Source organism: Thunnus albacares, chromosome 17, assembly GCF_914725855.1.
Source record: "Thunnus albacares chromosome 17, fThuAlb1.1, whole genome shotgun sequence".
Taxonomy (NCBI): Eukaryota; Metazoa; Chordata; class Actinopteri; order Scombriformes; family Scombridae; genus Thunnus; species Thunnus albacares.
The window spans coordinates 4,989,829-5,008,585 of record NC_058122.1 but is presented as its reverse complement, the minus strand read 5'-3'; the positions used below and the strand labels follow the sequence as shown (position 1 = coordinate 5,008,585).

The following is an 18,757-nucleotide window of genomic DNA, read 5'->3' as shown; positions in this document are numbered from 1 at the left end:
TTTTCAAAGAAGAAGGGGAACAACAGGTTATGGAGAGTCCCTTGAAAGCACTTTGCATGTGTCAGTAGCTCAGCTTTATCTCTGGGGAACATCCTCAACTCCGGGATTGATGTCCAAATAGGGAAATGTGTGTCATGTAGCAGGTGGATGTGACTCCCCTCATTGAGACCTGCTGATTGACGTAACAGCAGAGCAGAGGAGAGAGACTGAGATAGCGATGTAACCGACCTGTGCGCTGGTATTTGACATGTTTTTTTTTTTTTTCTCCCCGCAAAACAAATAATTCTTAAATTATTTGCATCAAATAAATGTTTGTAAAAAAAAAAGAGAGTTTCTCACCCTTCCACTTAGGCCCATACATGCTGTCCATCTGTGAAAACTGCAGTCAACTGCAGTAATGGGAAACATCCAGGTGTGTATACAGTAGTACTCATCATGGATGTTGGTATGCATGCAAACAAAAGCACACACATTGCTTTTTCTCTGCTCACTATATGTTCAGCTGCACAATTCTGACTTTCTCCCTGACTTGTTTTGTCCTGCTGCGTCCTCTAGAGGTGCAGCACTGCTACAACATCCAGAGGGAGTTTTGCCAAACATGCTCCACAAGATAAGATAATAATGCAGGTTGGTGGTGCAAAATGTCTGACAAATGTGCACACTGTGAACCTGGAGATTTTCTTTGTTTGTGACCCACGCGAACACACACACACACACACACACACACACACACACACACACACACACACACAAACCCCCAGTAAACATATACTTGATATCTCTCATTAACAGTGAAGTGCAAAGATTTCAGGTAAAGTTGTTTAAACTTATTTTGGTAAAACTTTATTTTACAGGTCCCTTAATTTTATAGTATTTTCTGAGAGTAATTTGCAGAAACGTAACAGTTAATTTTAGGCAATTTTGCAATACATTTTGGTGCAATTTGGTACAAATTATGAGTAAAATGGAAAAAAGTTGCTTTATATGTGGATTAATACGGTATGTTGTTCTTAATTTGCAAAAAAAATCTTAGTAGATTTGATTCTTAACAATTCCTTAGAAAAGTGAGAATACTTACCTACTTGATTCCAAATATAATGACACTTTTACCAACTAAACCAACTGAACACTCTGTTTTTTCTTATAATTTCTAACAAATTGCATCATCCTCTCTGTGAAAGACCCTAAAATGAAGCCTTACATCCTGAAATAAAGATGAATATCTCTCAGCTCCATGAATTCACGGGGTTATTTGTGACTAAGACACAAATACATGACTTTGTTGTTTTTGCTCAGATTTAGTCAAATATATCTAGAGCCTAGCATGTTATTTGACTGGAGATGGTTGAACTGGAACAAAACATGTATTTAGTAGAGAAGCAGCTGCTTGGAGCACATGCAGCTTTTATGGAAGAGAGTTCAGGCTGCTTTGATGAGATAAATGACCAATTATGCACATTGTTACTATTTTTCAACCTGATCATTCAGACACACATTCAAATAAAGAGACATATATTAATATGGACAATACAGTAATATAAAGACTGAAACCAACTTTTATAGCAGACTGGTAGAAAATGGATGCTGAGGATTCCATGGTTACCATGGTTGTCTCCAGGTGCATCATTTATATATGACCATCATTCAAAACACAAAACCTAACAGTCAATAAAATGTTTTCACAAGTTTCACTAGACGATTTCATAAAATAATCTTTTCTACTGAGGACTTCTCACACCCTGACAAGAACTAAAGACTCACAGAGATTGACAAAAGCAACAAAACAAACTTCCATTGTGGAAAATGTGAGATTTCAATGTCATTATTCTGGTTACCACACAGCAAATGTGCCGCCAGGTATTATTCCAGCACAGACAAACTGCACAGACTGCACAGATTGTACACTCTGCAGCTGCCACCTCAACCCGCAGGTTATAGCAGACAGCTGCGACCCAAACATCCACCATCACCTACAGCCTCTGCCAGAAACCTGCAGCCACTGCCTCCTCCTGTAGGTTCTGGCAGATAGCTGCGACCCAAACCTCTACCTACAGCTACAGCATCTGCCAGCAACCTTCAGCTGCTGCCTCCACCTGCAGGTTCTGGCAGACAGCCTCTGCCAGCAACTTGGGAAGAGGCACATCAAAGCAAAATGTAATGTGAAATGGTAAAACCATGATGTCCTCTCTAGAAGGGCCCTTCTACAAGACAGGACTTAATATTAATTCATTAATTTTTAAAAATAAGTAATCAAAATTAGATCCCTTTTATGCAAAAAAACAAAACAACAAACAAACAAAAACAATAAAGTATTCAGAATTTCTACAGCAGATTGTTATTCCTGGCTTTAAACTGCCTTCAGACCTTCATCTAGAGAAATAAAATGTTCACAGAAATGAACACGTTTTAGAGAATTTACCAGTTTTGGCAGTACTGAACTACATAACCCATCATGCAATCCGCGGCACCACACATGAACTTCCGGAGCACGAGGATAAAAGCAAGCTGAAATGTTTTGTTATTGTAGTCTTCTCCAACTTCAGTTAGTTTCATTTAACAAATCTGTCTAGACATATGTAGCTCTCTGTTTTCTAGCAGCGTTAGCACTACCAATGGACGCTTTGCACAGACACCGTTCACTTTATAAAGGAACGACACCGCCATGGAAAGAAACATACCGAAAGGTGGAAATTACAACGTTAACTCGTCAGCTAATGTTAGCTACCTGGCATGGCATGGCACGCTGCTAACTAGTTCTTATTACGGTTGTAATAACACTGTTCTTGTTTTTCTTCTGTTTCAACAGCGGTGTGTAGACAGGCTGAAAAACAGCCGGTCGAGGCTGCTGGACAGGTACCGTCAGATGGGAGAGAGCCCGCAGCGCTGCGGCTCCGGGGCCTCCATCATCGTCCAGGAGGTGATGGAGGAGGAATGGACCGCCCTGCAGTCAGAGAACCGGACACTGCCCTCGCTGTGGGGGCCAGAGGGCATGGCAGAGGTCGGCCTTTCTCCGTCTGTCCATGTCTCTCCCTCCCAAACTCTCAGCTTTTTCTTTCTTCCCCTTTTCTCCAAGTCTGTTTTCTTTCTTCCTAAGTCTCCTCACTTCCCTCTTGGTCTGTCTTTTGTTTTTCTCTGCTTTTCTTCTTGTGTTACTGTCACCCCTGTTAGATGTCTGGTCCCTGAGAGAGACACGCTTACCTGCAGATTGTACTACACCCATGAGAAAAACGTATAAATATTCAAATAAATCTCTCTTCACATGAAACTAGGAGGAAAAACTGCACACTGTAATGTACCACTGAAAGAGAGCAAAGACTTTGGTTGTTGTCATCACCTGGACCTGCCTTTTTAGAGCTGAATTGTCTGTTTTGTTTTTTTTGTCAGATCCAAAATGAACGTTTGAGTTTTTTGAGTGATAAAGTGGAGGTTTGCTTTCTTCTAAACAGATGTTCAGTGTCATGAAAGAGTATGATGAGCTGGCAGTGCTGGAGGAAATCCAACAAGAGCTCATGTCTCAAGGTAATATATGTCTTAAATGCTTTTCTACCTTATTTGCTGACAGTAGATACTAAAATAAACGTCAGTTGAAATAAATAGAATCTGCATATGACATACAGTGGTAATTTCAGAAAGACAATAGCAAGATATTTCTGCAGATGCAGTGGAAACAAGCATGTAGACACCTGTTGATATGAGCAGCTACTAAGTCATGTATGTTTTTTTTTTTCTTTCTGCTTCAGAAATGTCTATTATTGAAGAATACGAGAAAAACCTGCTGTTTGAGCAGCAGTACATATCGTCTGTTGTGGAAGGGATGGAAGAGATGCATATTATTTGCCCCATATGTCACATGTGAGTCAAGAAATGACTGCTAGAACATATGACATCGACATTGTTTCCCATATTTATGTCCATTTATTGGTACCAATTTTCAAAATCGGTTGCAACATATGAAATTCTTCTTGTGTCTCGCAGGAACAACTTGAATGTCAACAGCTATTTCATCTCCTGCCCCTGCGGACTGTACATCAACACTAAGGTTTGTTTGTTAAACTCCAGCCTTTATAAAAATGAGGGTTTTTATTACAGTATCCTTCATTTTTATTTAAAAATCATAGTTATGGCATCATATTACCTCAGCCAAAGTTGTGAGAATGTTGTGTTTTCATCTTTTTTTTTTTTTTTTTTTAAAAGTGCCTGAGTCATAACTCAACTCACTCAAATCTGGACACATATACAAGACACACATATATCTGATTCAGCATGACTTACACTTTTTGGGATATCTTTTCTGTAATGTCCATAAATCCTCTTAGAAATCATATAAAAACAAACTCTTTATGCCAGAACTTGCCTGAGAATCATCACATTTTTTAGTTTTCTTGAGTATGAAAGTAATCCAGTGATAGTTGTCTGAACATGATATGGGTACAATGCAAACAGGAACTGATAGTAGCTAACTTGGCTTAATTTTGATGGAGGAAATTTGCCAAAATGTGAACAAACATAGGCAAAAAAAAAAAAAAAAAAACAGGGCTCAAGGAGCAGCTCAAAGACTCACATGGCAGTGTTCTACTTCCACTTTTCATCTGTTGTTCCAAAACTTGGAGGATGATTATCACCTAAACAGAAATGATTTCTATATTTCTGGAACACTAACACATTCAGTCAATAAAAATGTTTTCATGGAAACTGTCTGGGAACATGTATTGGAAGTTCTGAGCAGTTCAGCCTATTCTAAAAATAACAATATGTGACATGCTTGGCTAAGACATGTGATGATTCTGCCAAAAACCTGTAAATAAAGGAAGAGAAACTCAAACATGAAAGCCGAGGGTTCAACTAGGTGAGGGCTTTGGCAGAAACGATGTAACCTTATATTCCTTGTCTTTAGAAACAGAACATCACTCCCGACGTCCTGCGGCATCTTCTGGAGTCCAGGGTGTCGGAGCACATGGAGGACTGTCTCCACAACCCCGTCTTCTCCATAGCTCCCAACACAGACGGCTCTCCCAATCTGATGATAAGCTGCAAGGTACAGCACCGTCACTGTCAAGTTATTTATTTAAAAAGGAAAAAATCTGTTGCTGCTGCTGGAAACTTAAAATGCATAACTCCCTGTCACAGAGGATTTATTTACATAAGAGAATGAATGAATGAATCTGCACAGTAATAATAGCATCAGTTGCTGTTTATGTGTTATTTGTCTTGGCACATCTCTCCTTCTTTGCCATCACAGGTTTGTTGTTGTTTACTCTTTTCAGGTTTGTGACTACCTGTCCATCGTCCTGTGAGTGACGTGACTCGAGGGATTGGATTTTGAGTTTTTTTTTCGTGTTCTCTGTATGTTCTGTGAATAAAGCTATATTTTATATTTAATATGTAGATGTTGTGTTTTTCTTGTACTGTTTGTCACCCCCGCTCCATAAGTACCATCATACAGACACACACGTTGATGCTCATCATTGTACTTTGACAAAGGATATTCACTGGAATTATAGAAAATTCAAGTTCCTTAAACAAACCCTGATGGTTCTGCTTCCATGAATTAACAGAAAACAGTGAAGACTTCCCAGACATGTCAGTGAAAATACTCAGAAAAAAGGAAAGGAGCTGTGAAATGCAAAAAAATGAGAGAATTAAATATCTTCAACAAGTGCATAAATACAGGCGCTAAATGCCATTTAGAGCACATATTGAACATATTAAATTCTCTCACTTTTTTACATGTCACAGCTCCACTTCCATAACAGAAAAGGCTGAATTTCAACTTTATTTGGAGCTTGTGAATCTATGGTTTAGGGGTAATGTGCATGAACCCGAAGCTGCAGATTAGAGTGTCACACAGTTGTCGCTCTGTCCACCTTTTCCAATGTGTCTCCCAGTCATAGTAATCACCTTGATGTGAGCTGTAATTCAATCAATTTGGCTTGACATGAATGAATTTCACACATGTAACATGCACCCTAGCTGAAATAAAGGATGCATTTCTCTGCAGCTAAATAAAACCACACCTCAAGTTTGTGTGTGGGATTAAATGTGTCACCAGCATATATTTATTGCTTTATTTGATATTCGTGCCATAAATTTCTTGGCATGTAAAAACCTAAATATAAAGCACAGAGTAATAGTATGAAGAAACATAATGCTGAAAAACACGTTGATAAGAAAGAGCTTGCTTATAGAAGCACTGCCTTGCTATTTGACTAATCATATCAATGAAACATTACTTCTAGCTTCTAACAGAAAATTGATCACTTAGCGATCACAAGCAGATCATGTAACATGATTATTGAACCCGACAGTGAAGATGAAGTCCTTGTAAACAGTAAGTTTAAAAGATAAAAATGCAGTTTCAGAGGTTCGTGCGCTTACAGGCAGGCAGGACTCGACACCGCCTGTTGGGGGCAGCAGAGTCCCGACGCTGTGAACGACCTGACCGGAAAACAAGCAGGCGGAGCCGGCGGAGCGGAGTGGAGCGAGGCAGGCAGAGGAAAGATGGCAGCCGCGGCAGTGGCTGAGTTTCAGAGAGCACAGTCTCTTCTTGGAACAGACCGGAATGCCTCTATCGATATCTTACATTCAATAGGTAAGTAGAGTCGACATTGCATGACACTAGAAGGACATTAATGTTGCGCTCAAACACTGCGGCTCTCAGTCAAACGTGGAGCGGTTGAGTTAGCCAGTTAGCAGCTAAGCTAAGTTAGCTAACCCAGCACTGGCCGTGTCTTTTTTCTCCGTGCTTGCACAGTGAGTCAGCAGCACTAGGCTAGCCGGGCTAGCAACGTACCGGCTCGCTTATCAGAGAAGCTAACGTTAGGCTACCCCGGCTCATTCATTTTGACAGGAACTTGGGTGACAGACGGCAAGTTAACGTTAGCAAGCAATGAGCGTTGTTAGCAGCTATTCCTCGTCTTGTCAGTTGATGTCAGGCCGACAGTGACATTAATGTGGAACTGAGTTGGCTCACTTAACACCACACACTTTGTCACAGCGTCTTGCTAATGCTCATGTGCCGTGTGATGCTTTATGGCGACTATTAAAGCTTAGTTATGTAGCTGTCATCACCTTTTATTGTACAATTTGACAGTTCCAATATGTCACAGCTTCGCTAGCCACTTGGCTGCTTGCCATAATATCAGCTTGTTCGTGATATACCTTGACTTACGGCTAGTCTCTCGAGACAAAAGGAGAGTGTAACATCAGCATTTTCACTTTTGTATATCGCAGTGATTCATGTCAATACGGGTCATATTACATCATCATTATGTGTATGTGTGTGTTTTGTAGTGAAGCGGGACATCCAAGAGAGTGATGAGGAGGCGGTGCGTGTTAAAGAGCAGAGCATCCTGGAGCTGGGTGGGCTGCTGGCCAAGACAGGACAAGCCGCAGGTAACACAACATGCTGCTCATGTCTCAAAACACTTTTTGATTTGCGTTCACACAAAAGATTTAATGATTCAACCAATTCAACCACAAGTTTCTGTCAAGTCACATGGGTAAAACGTCTGAGGTTCTTGACTGAAAGAGGTTTTGGCACATTGATTTTATTGGAGGACTGTTCTTCTACTTACACATCTAGGAATGTAGTTGGGTTTTGCGGGTAAGACTTTGTTTATGAAATCGATCTTTAGTGGAGTACCTCTTTCATTTTTGAGGAATTCTGGTTTCTGTCTCTTGCCACTTGATCCAGGCCAGTGTTTAATTGTGAATACTCAGCAACTTTGATGCATCTGTCAATGTCTGACAAATCTAAATGTTAATTGTTCAACTCAGCTGCCCTCCTTGCTGAAAAAGCTCTTACTGCTGCAGCTTGCATGCAACAGATTTCCATAAAGTTCAATGTGTCAGTGAAACGAGTGGAAAAATCCTTCCCTGCTATACCTCATTAGAAGGGCGTTTTTTAAGACTTGGTTACAAGATGGATTTCATGTCTTTTATGCAGACAGACTGCCATACCCTGAATATTATCTGACAACTTCAGAAGTGTTCACCTTAGACATGCTGTTATTTTGACACATGCACATAAGAACAGAAGTAGTAAAGCATGCTGTAAAACCATAGTTTAATCAAAGTGCCTTTTAATATTGTTACTGAAACCATCAAGTTAATACTGGAATATTTCTATGTGTGTAAAAGTCATTTCCTGCAAGGAGTTTTTCCACATTGACCGACAACACAATCCCTCCAACTGCTTTGTTTCAGCTGCAGGTGGTTTTACCATCAGTCTATATGGATAGAATTATAGAGGAAATGTTTGTAAAAGAGAGCATATCAAAGTTTGTTAGGAGACTTCTGTTTGCCTGTATATAAAATATAGCAAATGATAATGTTAGGAAAGTATGAGCTGCTGAATGTTTGGACATCCTGTGGGAAACCTGAGTTGCCTTTGGATGAGAAGTTTGTTCCTGCTTCACTTTTGGATCAGTGGAAATGCTGTAATTTTTGAAACAGAGGAACAAGAAGGAAGAATGATCTGTGTGAAAATGAACTGCAGTGATACAGTGTCTGAAAATCAATCCCTATTTGCTATGTAGTGTGCTATATTAACTTGAGTGTCCATTGCATGTACACTACTTTCTGCTAACAATCCCACAATGCAATGTTTTGTATTTTATATATGCAGATATTACAGGTGTCAGTGACGAGGCTAAATGATTCATTAGTGTTCAAAATCTCAATTTACTGCTCACTGTACAGTGAACTAGTGAGTTTCTATTTCATAGATAACAGTGAATTTGTGAATGAGGTAATGATTCTGACACAGCCCTGGTCTTTCAGCTGCCTGCTGGGCTGCAGACTCCACTCAACATTCAAGTTGCTGATCACACCTTCCAACCTTCCACTGAATCACCAGACAGCTGCCTGTAATGTTCCGTACTGAAATATGAGAGTGACAAATTGATTGAAACCTCAGACTTGTCAGTGTGTTCTTTTAAATGTTTCCAATTTGAGTTTTTTCTGTCTTTGTTTAATAAAAAGATGCCATTTTTTTCATTCACCAGCCGTTGTGACAGATTGACCATGAACTTCTTTTTCTAAGCTGCCCCCCAAAACTCAGCTGCTTTCCATCTATACTTCTAATCTGCTCTGTTCTTTTTCCCTCCCACTCTCAGAGCTCGGGGGTCTGCTAAAATATGTGCGCCCCTTCCTCAATTCCATCTCCAAGGCTAAGGCAGCCCGGCTGGTCCGTTCCCTGCTGGACCTGTTCCTGGACATGGAGGCCGCCACGGGTCAGGAGGTAGAGCTCTGCCTGGAGTGCATAGAGTGGGCCAAGGCTGAGAAGAGGACATTCCTGAGACAGGCACTAGAGGTGAGACTTCTATGTGAACATACAAGTGTGTCTCCGCTCATCCACTTACACTGCTCACCAGCTCAGAATAAATATTGACACTGTTGTTCATCCATCAAGCTGAGGGCCACACAGACGCATAGAGCAGTCAACAAATCACATTTTTGGAGAATGTGGAAAAAAAATAGGAACGTCTGCACACTTACTCCAAGCCCCAAAATTAAATCAGAGAGGACAATGTTTCAATCCTACTTGGATCTGCTGTATGTCAGGTCAAAATGTTAATTGATGTGTGTATAATTACTCTCCAACATTTCTTTAAAAAAAAAAAAAAGCTTTTTCTTTAGTAAGATAGTCACCTGTGTTAAGGAGGAAGAGGGAAAATCACAAAATCTGATGTGTAGCATTAGCCTAAAGTGCATTACAAAGTCCTGAAAAAGTTTGTGTATGAATATGATGATGCTCATTCATCATGAGCTTCAAATTGTCATGCAAGTGAAGGTCATCTAACCTGCAGCCACTACAGTGAAATCACTCATCAGTAAACAGAACAAGAGTCAATATGCAGAGTAGCTCCCAGTTTTCAACTGAGCCCAGTTGTGTTCATATGAACATGGTGTTGTTAAAAAAGCAGATATATGTTCAGTGTGTCTTTCCCAGGTAAACAATGGCTTATGCATATTTTTATGTCATACATTTGTTGTTTATGGGCAGACTCCTAAACAAGTTGTGGACTCTGACCCTGACATGGTTGTTTTTCTCCTCTCTTCCTCAGGCTCGTCTTATCTCACTGTATTTCGACACAAAGTGCTACCAGGAGGCACTACAACTTGGTGAGTGTTCAGTCTCCAGGAGTTGGTCTTTTTGAGTTGCTTTAACAATTGACCGTTTGCAAAGCCCCGCTCCCCTTAGTTAGTTTTGCTACACCCGTCAAACTTTCCATTCTAGCACAGCACATATGAAATTTAAAATGATAACGAAGATGAAATTCAAACTTGTAAGTTTTTTTTATTTTATACAGAAAGAAGCCAAAGCAGGGTAAGTAAAACTCTGAGAATTGTTTAAAAATAGGGATGTCAGTTACGGGTAATTTTGCTTTCGATAGACTGACACCCGTTAACTGGTAACTAACTGTTAAATTTTTAAGAAAAGTTGTGATGTAGCTTTCATTTGTGAGAGCCGTCCAGCAGTCAGTGTTCAGAGCTAGCTCGTCAGCCCTGGTTAGCTTGACTTTTAGCTCATCCTTCTTCTCCTCAAAGTGTTTTCAGTGCCTTTAGTCACAGTAGCTCTCGATCGCATGGTGTACTTCGGCTTGAGGTGCTGAACTAGCTCTTTCAATCCCTCGCCTTCTACCACACTGATTGGCAGCATATCAGTCTCAATAATTTAGCACACCAACTGGGTGATGGCCTTGGACCGGCACACATCACACTTTCTCCCCCTCTCTTCTGCCAGCCAGCCTCGGACATGGCAGCTGGGTGCTTGTTCTTAATGTGGTACAGCATAGTGCTAGTACCGTACTGGGCCGAATATAAGGCAACCCTGGTAATAAGACGACCCCACACTCCATTTCCAACAACTGTTTTTGGGAAAATATGGTATAACATTACTTTTGAAATATAACTTACATCATAGTATAGTTACATACTCACACATGCTCCTCTTGGAAGCAGTCAAAAATGATTTTCTCTGGCAGTTAGCATTCATACAACTGCCTGTTTGTGTTTTTGAGCTCCTTATCATCTGTCACAGTGTTATTTGGCAGCTTGACATATTCCGTTTCTGCAGTAGAGAAGTTGGAAGACGTTTTGGACTTGTTTTCACTCGCCATGAATTATTTCCTCCGTGGCAGAAAAACACGTTACACAAGGCTTCAGAAACTCCTGCAAGTTAAACTGGACTAATGAAACACTTTTAGGGCTGACTGACTCTAACACACTCACTATAAACAGACTTTAAGATACTCACTAGCCTAGCAACATTAATGCTACAAACAACCCATAATGCAACACTCTGAGTAGGAGTCAGTTTTTCACCGGTACTTTATCCATTCAAAAAGAATATCTGATTTTGCAATGTGAATATGTAACTGTTTAGCCATCAGTGGAATGTGTATGCAAATTAACCTATAGACTGATATGTGTAATTGGTCAAAAATATTCCTGGCGGTTAACCGATTAAAAGACCGTTGACATCCCTAGTTGAAAACTGCATTTCCAGCTGACTAAAGTTACAGCACCCTCACCAGCTGATGATATATGTAGAGGATAATAGAAATAAAGGAACAGCCTTGTGTATTGCAGGGTAGAGCAAATTAGTTCTAGTATTATGAATAATGTTATTTGTTCTAACATAAGCCCTGGATGGTTTGGATGCTTACTGTAGAAAATATACTTGGACAAACACACAGTGATTAGATTTATGCTGTAATGTTTGTATTTACTTTTACAAAGTTACTGTTGGACAAAGCTGCTAATGTAACTCGAAACTCTGATGTAGCATCTTTGCTCCCACACAGTGGATGCACAAGACTTTAAGAGATATTTCTCTAATGTAACCTGTAACCCCACATAATAATGTGGTTAGCCAAATAATATTCCCTTTACCTTCAGAATATGCCTTACTCTAAATAGTAGCCAGACATGCTAACGTTTGCAGCTTACTTCAGAGCAGAAAAACACACAGTGTAATCCATTCATTACACTTTTGCACCCTCTAATTATTGAGACTATTGAGATGCCGAGTATTTCTCTTACTTCAGCCCCATGCACACTGCTCCAACATGCAGGGCAGTCCAAAGCTTGACAGGTCTGCCATGCCTAGTTACTGTAGCTAAGCTATGATTGGACCATTTCTGTTCCGGGGCGGGATTTAGTTAATGGTCAATTAAAGAATGTAATGTACCATCCAAATTAAGTTCTACACCTGACTTTAAAGGTAAAGTTTGATAGATCTTTCATTTTTCTAAGGGGGTAAGTTTTACACCTAGTTCCACTAATTAAAAGTAGTGAAAGCATTGCGTTGACCTCACACTTCCTTGCCTCTCCAGGCTCCCAGTTGCTGCAGGAGCTGAAGAAGATGGATGACAAGGCTCTGCTGGTGGAGGTTCAGCTGCTGGAGAGTAAGACATACCACGCACTCAGTAACCTGCCTAAGGCCCGCGCCGCCCTAACCTCTGCCAGGACAACCGCCAACGCCATCTACTGCCCACCCAAACTACAAGCAGCTTTAGACATGCAGTCAGGTACAAAGCAGGACAAACATTTACACATAAACCAGACAGAATAAACTTTTGCAGAGGTAGACGTATCCAACAACATTATATCCAAAACTGTTAGATAACCAAATATCCTGCTCCATCATGAGTCACGCAGAAGAAAACTGTAGTTGCTATTTTCTGTCCAACATTGCAGTCCACCTGACATTAATGTGTGTGTTTGGATGTGTTTCCAGGGATCATTCACGCAGCGGAGGAGAAAGACTGGAAGACGGCGTACTCCTACTTCTATGAGGCCTTCGAGGGCTACGATTCCATCGACAGCCCCCGAGCCATCACAGCCCTCAAATACATGCTGCTCTGCAAAATCATGCTCAACGCGTAAGTGGTATACTACTCAGACACGACTGTCAGCTCAACCCTGACTGTACACACAGGCCTGCACAGTTCTTTTACTGAGCCATTATAGTGAATCATTTTACTTCCACAGCCATTAATCATAGAATATTAGATTGAAGATGTCAATAGCTGAAGATAGTTTGTATAATGTTAATAAAAGTTGCCAAAATGCAGTAATGCCATATGTTGCTGTTCACAGTCAGGATGAATTAGATCATATCTGAGTTTGGCAACACATGCTTGAGTTTTATTGCCGCTTGTGATATAGATTAGCATTGCTTCAGTCCAGGTGGAGGAGTTTTTTTTTTCTCTGGGGGAAGACCCAGAATGTGTCTTTTCCTAGTGTGTCTGATGATGATGATGATGATGATGATGATGATGATGTATATTGTTTGTGTTTCAGGCCAGAGGATGTCCAGGCCCTCATCAGCGGCAAGCTAGCCCTGCGGTACGCAGGCAGACAGGTATGACTCTTCCTTCCTAAGAATTTCAATTTTATGTCTGATTTCAACTCAAGTGACCACTTATTAAACCTCTCCCACCAACAGTGAGAGAAGTTTAACAAGAGAACTTTAAAGAGTTTGGAGGGCCTTTTTCTTTTCCTTTCCAAAAATCTCGACAAGATTACCTGAGATACGTTCACCCAATATATAACATTAAATAGGCTTATCTTAGAGCAAAACAGTCTGATCTTACATGTTTCCTTATACTGATAATACTAGGACACACTAGCTCTACACTATGCATGACAGGCGTAGCAACAGTAACTAAGGACAGCAGGGTTTAACGAACAATTTAAATTTTATTTTACTAAATGATTGGTCTTTGCTGGATTGTCTCTTATTTATTTACATATTTGTGTATACAGTACAGCATTGTTCAGTCTCTCAGTAAAAGTTGTTCGTCCACTTTACCAATTATAACCTTTTACTCATTTTCTTTCTCTACAGACAGACTCACTGAAATGTGTGGCACAAGCCAGCAAGAACCGGTCGCTCGCAGACTTTGAAAAGGTTTGTGTCTCGAGTTTGATGCTGTAGATGTTGTCGGGGCTGTGGACAAACTATATTATGTTGCACCAACATTATGAATGAAACTGCTGTGATTGGAACCCAGACTCTGTGTTTGATGTGTGGATAATGCCTGCCATTGTGATTAAAATATCCTGTTCTCACCCTCCCCAAGGCACTAACAGAGTACAAAGCAGAGCTGAGGGATGACCCCATCATCAGCACCCATCTGACCAAGCTGTATGACAACCTGCTGGAGCAGAACCTCATCAGAGTCATCGAACCTTTCTCCAGGGTCCAGGTAATCCTCTTAATATCTGTTAGATCAGAGAGGTACAGCTACATGCATGAAAGCAACCAAATTTTTGTCAACTTTTTCTTTAACTCTTGTGTTCATTTAGCTTGTACCTGCTTTTGTAGAAAAAAGGAAGTCTCAACAAAATAAGGAATTGAAACAAATAATCGTCATTTGTGGTGTTTGTGGTGTTCTTGGTCTACAAGTATGTAGACCAAGAACACTCGCAGTTTAACAAGAGAACTTTGTACAAGTATGTAGACCAAGAACACTCCTTAAAATGAGTCTAATCAGTGTGCACGTCTTTCTTTTCTTGAACAGATAGCACACATTTCCTCCCTCATCAAACTCTCCAAGGTAAGGTTTTGCTTATTTTGGTCGGTGTTTCACTTCCATTACACAGGAGCCGCCAATTTTCAAAAAACTGTCAGTTGTTTACACTGAATTCCCCATAATCTGATGGTGTCTGCCTTGCAGGGAGACGTAGAGAGGAAATTATCGCAGATGATTCTGGACAAGAAGTTTCACGGTATGTCTGCGGCTCTCTTAGCAAACCACAACAGGCTTTCTGTGCACATGAAGAGATAAATATTAGTGTCTCTTTATACAAAGTGTGTTTTAGGGTTGTTTCCTGCAGTCGGATCAGATTTACACTCACTCTAATCAAACTGTGTTTAGAGTTTTCTAATTTGCCTGGAAGACGACAGATGTTTTGTTGAAGTTACTTTGAATTGCTGTGATCTCTCCTGCTGACAGGAACTATACTAAATGAGAGAACCGCCTTCAATAGCTTTTCACAGTTTGTCTCTCCGTTGCCTTCTCCTTATCATCCCTCACCCGTCCCACCCGACAGGTATTTTGGACCAAGGCGAGGGTGTACTGATCGTCTTTGAAGAGCCGGTGGTGGACAAGACGTACGAGGCGGCCCTGGAGACCATTCAGAACATGAGCAAAGTGGTCGACTCGCTCTACAACAAAGCCAAGAAGCTAACATAAGGTCAGCCACCAGTACAACTGATAATGTTGGTGTGTGTGTGTGTGTGATAAATCAATAAATGACACAGTGTAGTTTATGATGTGATTATTGTACATGGCGACTTTGTTTCGGTTTAGAGCTGCAATGACTAGACAATCATTCTGTTCTTTTATTACCATGAAAACACAACCACTGCAGTTCAGAGCTGAAACTATTTATGCTTTATCAGTCATTTGAAAGGAAATTGATCAGTAACAATTTGGATAATCCATACTATTGTTTTAATTTATTTGTCAAACAAAAATGCCAAACATTAGCTTGTAGTTCCAGCTTGTTCTGTATGGAATATCTTTGGGTTTTGAACTGTTGGTCGACAAAACATCTAAAAGTGTGACATTTTTCACATTTTTTTTTTGGCATTTTATAGATGAGGCGATTAGTTAAAAAATGATAAATAGATTGATAGATTAATCCAGTGGTTTTAATCCGCTGCTTAAAATAGTCTCCAACAAATACTCTACTTCCTCTAGTTTGCATATGTTCATTTCCTTCAATCTGCTTTTCATCTTCAGAGAGAGTGAGAGCATCAGTCCTCCTGTCTGGAGTGACGCGGGCCAGTCAGACCTCCGTCAATCGCTCACTTCAACCTGGGAGGGAAGAGGGGAGGAGGACGAGGAGATTACAAACACTTAACAACCCAGCAAGCAAATAAACCAGCTGACCTACTGAAGACTCAACAGAACAACCTAACTGACGGGACGGACACACCGCTCCTCCTAGTCCTCCCTCAGCCCTCTGCTCTCCCTCCTTCCTGTCACTGTCTCCTCCTTCCAATCTGACTGGGGTTGATCTGACACAAAGTGCTCCTCCCTATGGACAAATCCAGGCACTGCGCCCCTCCTCTCTTCTCTTCTCCCACCACTGGTTTCTACTGTATGTAAAATTGGACAAGCCTCCCTTTCCCCCCCCTTTTTTTCCCCCCCTCTGTTTCTCTCTGCGCTGGCCATCAGGGAATCTTGTAAAATAACAATAAAGAATACATATACAGTACTTATACATACATGTATTATAAAAAAGAAAAAAAAACATGCTCGGTCTGTTCTAGAGTGTAACCGGGGGTAAAGATGGGTCGGTTGGATTCTACCTGTTCTGTTCAATTTGCCAACTTGCCCCGAAACTTAAATGTTTGAATTTCTCCCCATTTTCTGCGGCTGCAAAGAATGGATCCGCAGTTAGTTTAGGTCACCAGAGGAATGGTTTTGAAAAACGCCCCTTCTTCTCTTTCACACTCATTCACAAGACATTCTGGGATTTGTGGACCATACAGGGAATTTACTCTTGTGTCCACGCGGGACCATTCCATAAGAAGAGGAGGACATCCATCGACACGTCTGGATCGTGTTCCAACGTCTCCTACATCCCCTCCTCCCCCTCCCTCTCTTCTTTCCCCACCCTCCCCCCCCCTTGCACTCCCACTTCCTGTTTGTATATAACATTGCCAAGCGCCTCTGTTCATCCAAGGCCTGATGTATTTACACTGTCCCCCTTTTTTTATAATGCGTAAGAACAGAATAAACCTCGCCACAGAGAGCTTGGTCAGTCACACAAAGTGCTTTTGATGCTCTTGTCTGAACGTGACTGGAGAGAGAACTCTGCATTCTGAGATGTGATGGGTGGTTGTGCAGAAAAGGGCGGGTTCGCTGGAGAAAATCAAGCTGTATATTTCTGGGAACTTAATTTTGCAAGGACTTTGAGGGTTTACCATATGTGACATATAGAAAGACAAATGCTAATAAAAAAAAAATTAAACCTGCAAGTTTGTGTGATTTTAGGATCCCTGAAATGGAAACGTGTTAGATGTTTTTCCTCTTTGGTTCATTAAGCTCCTTTCTGCTTATTATGTTTGGCCCATTTGAGATTTCATTATTTCAGTGAATCTATTAGCAGTTTATGTTAAATGCCTGCATTACTTGAGACAAAATAATTTATACAACGAAAGTGTTAAAATACCCCGGACAGCTTGTACTTGATCAGAGGTGGACTCCTGAGGGGAGCAGTAAGGAGTTCTAGTTTACTGTGTTACAGGTACTTAAGTAATTCCTACGTAAATTGTACTTGTTGGAGTAGTTTTAATGCAACCTACTTTCACTCTTACTGAATTATATTTTTAGAGAGAAATATACTTGTAAGTTGCATTTGGATGCACATTACTTTCATTAAGGGACTGCAGGAAAATTATTTTCAGAGAGAAATGTGGACAGGTGACATACTTTGTGAACGTAGCGTCTAAATTTTCAGGGAGAGCAGAGAACGTCATCCCTTTTTCTCTCAGGCTTTGTATCTGTTTTATTTTTTACATCTTCCTCAGACTGTCAGCCGCACGTCATCAAGGTCTGTACTTAAATTTACCAATAGTAACTGACATCTGTTATCTTCACAGTTGCCTTACTTTTAACAGCTATATGAAAGAAATGCTTTCTACATGCCATGTAATGGGACAATCATGTAAATGCATTCTTTTTTCTGTTCTTTTTCTTGCTTTTACATATCAGGCTAAAACATCATCTGATCTAATTCATATTTAATGTTTAGGAATCTGTGGATGGAGCAAAAATGGCTGCTGCTTCTGTCCTGACACCAGTTTATTTTGCAAGTGCTGAAATATTCAGCATTTTGTTTTGTTTGGATAAATACATTATTTTAAGGGGTTGCATTTTTTTCTAAGTCAAGAGAACGGTCCAAACAATATATTGATAATTCTGTAGAGGGCCTCACTTATATATCAGATGAACCATAAGATTCAGCCCCTCTACCCTGATATATTTCATACTGTCCCTTCTTATTTGATGCATTTACGTTGTGCACCTTCAGTGTGAAGAGGCTGCTCTGCAGATCTCAGGTCTGCTGTGGCATTGTGTCATCTGGTATCTGGCTGAAACCACAGTGGCAGATTGACATGAGACAAAATGCAATAGGCTGTCTTTGTTTCTTTCTCCTCTGTCAGAATATGACTTCAAACAGCTTGCAGCTCATGCTGACAGACCACAGCTCAGACTGCAGCGGAACACAGGTCTGAGGTCAGTACATAAAGCGCTGTGCTGACACTGGCAGACAGCAGCAAGTCTGTCTGTTGTGTTAACACTATTTACATACAGTATATCATGTATCCAAACTACTGCTACTGCTATTTTCTCTCATGTAAATATCAGAGCCATACTACATTTTATTGTATGTGGACATGACTGACAACGTTTCAACCACAGATGGTTTTCCTCAGGTAAACCTGAAGGAGTGAACACACCTGTATTTAGGTAATTCATGTTGAAATGTCACATCATTATCTACCGTAGCCTATATGAGTAATTTGGTAGACTATTAGCTGTTTTCTTTAAAATGTCACTGTTACTATTGACCTCATATTCTTATTTGGATAAGATTGTTTTTAACTGCTATTGCCATTCCCCTTATAATAAATATGTATGTAAAGATATTACTTTATTATGTGAGCTATAAAGGTATACACCAAATATTTATTATTAGATGGTCGCTAACTGTTTTATGATTTGAT

At 40.4% G+C, this 18,757-nt stretch overlaps 2 protein-coding genes across 2 annotated transcripts; both read left to right on the top strand.

Annotated features, from left to right (window-relative positions):
* Nucleotides 1-2,478: 2,478 nt before the first annotated feature.
* Nucleotides 2,479-5,379, top strand: rpain (RPA interacting protein). The gene is made up of 7 exons (XM_044332134.1): nt 2,479-2,684; nt 2,807-2,998; nt 3,447-3,519; nt 3,741-3,852; nt 3,976-4,039; nt 4,895-5,035; nt 5,265-5,379. Exons 1-7 carry the CDS (start codon nt 2,613-2,615, stop codon nt 5,292-5,294), a joined length of 684 nt encoding a protein of 227 aa, XP_044188069.1. The 5' UTR covers nt 2,479-2,612; the 3' UTR covers nt 5,295-5,379.
* Nucleotides 5,380-6,448: 1,069 nt separating this feature from the next.
* Nucleotides 6,449-17,002, top strand: LOC122967449 (26S proteasome non-ATPase regulatory subunit 11A). Its single transcript, XM_044332119.1, has 13 exons — nt 6,449-6,589; nt 7,291-7,392; nt 9,117-9,313; nt 10,068-10,125; nt 12,342-12,536; nt 12,746-12,890; nt 13,312-13,372; nt 13,859-13,921; nt 14,094-14,219; nt 14,535-14,570; nt 14,691-14,742; nt 15,067-15,210; nt 15,762-17,002. The coding sequence occupies exons 1-12, from the start codon at nt 6,499-6,501 to the stop codon at nt 15,207-15,209; spliced, it is 1,269 nt and encodes a 422-aa protein (XP_044188054.1). The 5' UTR covers nt 6,449-6,498; the 3' UTR covers nt 15,210; nt 15,762-17,002.
* Nucleotides 17,003-18,757: the final 1,755 nt, after the last annotated feature.

What these genes read in the sequence shown, in the direction of transcription:
- rpain (XM_044332134.1), top strand. Translation starts at nt 2,613, where the DNA reads ATGGACGCTTTGCACAGACACCGTTCACTTTATAAAGGAACGACACCG. An exon ending in ATTTGCCCCATATGTCACAT is followed by an intron (nt 3,853 to 3,975) that starts GTGAGTCAAGAA and finishes TGTGTCTCGCAG; the next exon opens with GAACAACTTGAATGTCAACA. An exon ending in ATCTGATGATAAGCTGCAAG is followed by an intron (nt 5,036 to 5,264) that starts GTACAGCACCGT and finishes TACTCTTTTCAG; the next exon opens with GTTTGTGACTACCTGTCCAT.
- LOC122967449 (XM_044332119.1), top strand. Translation starts at nt 6,499, where the DNA reads ATGGCAGCCGCGGCAGTGGCTGAGTTTCAGAGAGCACAGTCTCTTCTT. An exon ending in CGATATCTTACATTCAATAG is followed by an intron (nt 6,590 to 7,290) that starts GTAAGTAGAGTC and finishes TGTGTTTTGTAG; the next exon opens with TGAAGCGGGACATCCAAGAG. An exon ending in CCAGGAGGCACTACAACTTG is followed by an intron (nt 10,126 to 12,341) that starts GTGAGTGTTCAG and finishes TTGCCTCTCCAG; the next exon opens with GCTCCCAGTTGCTGCAGGAG.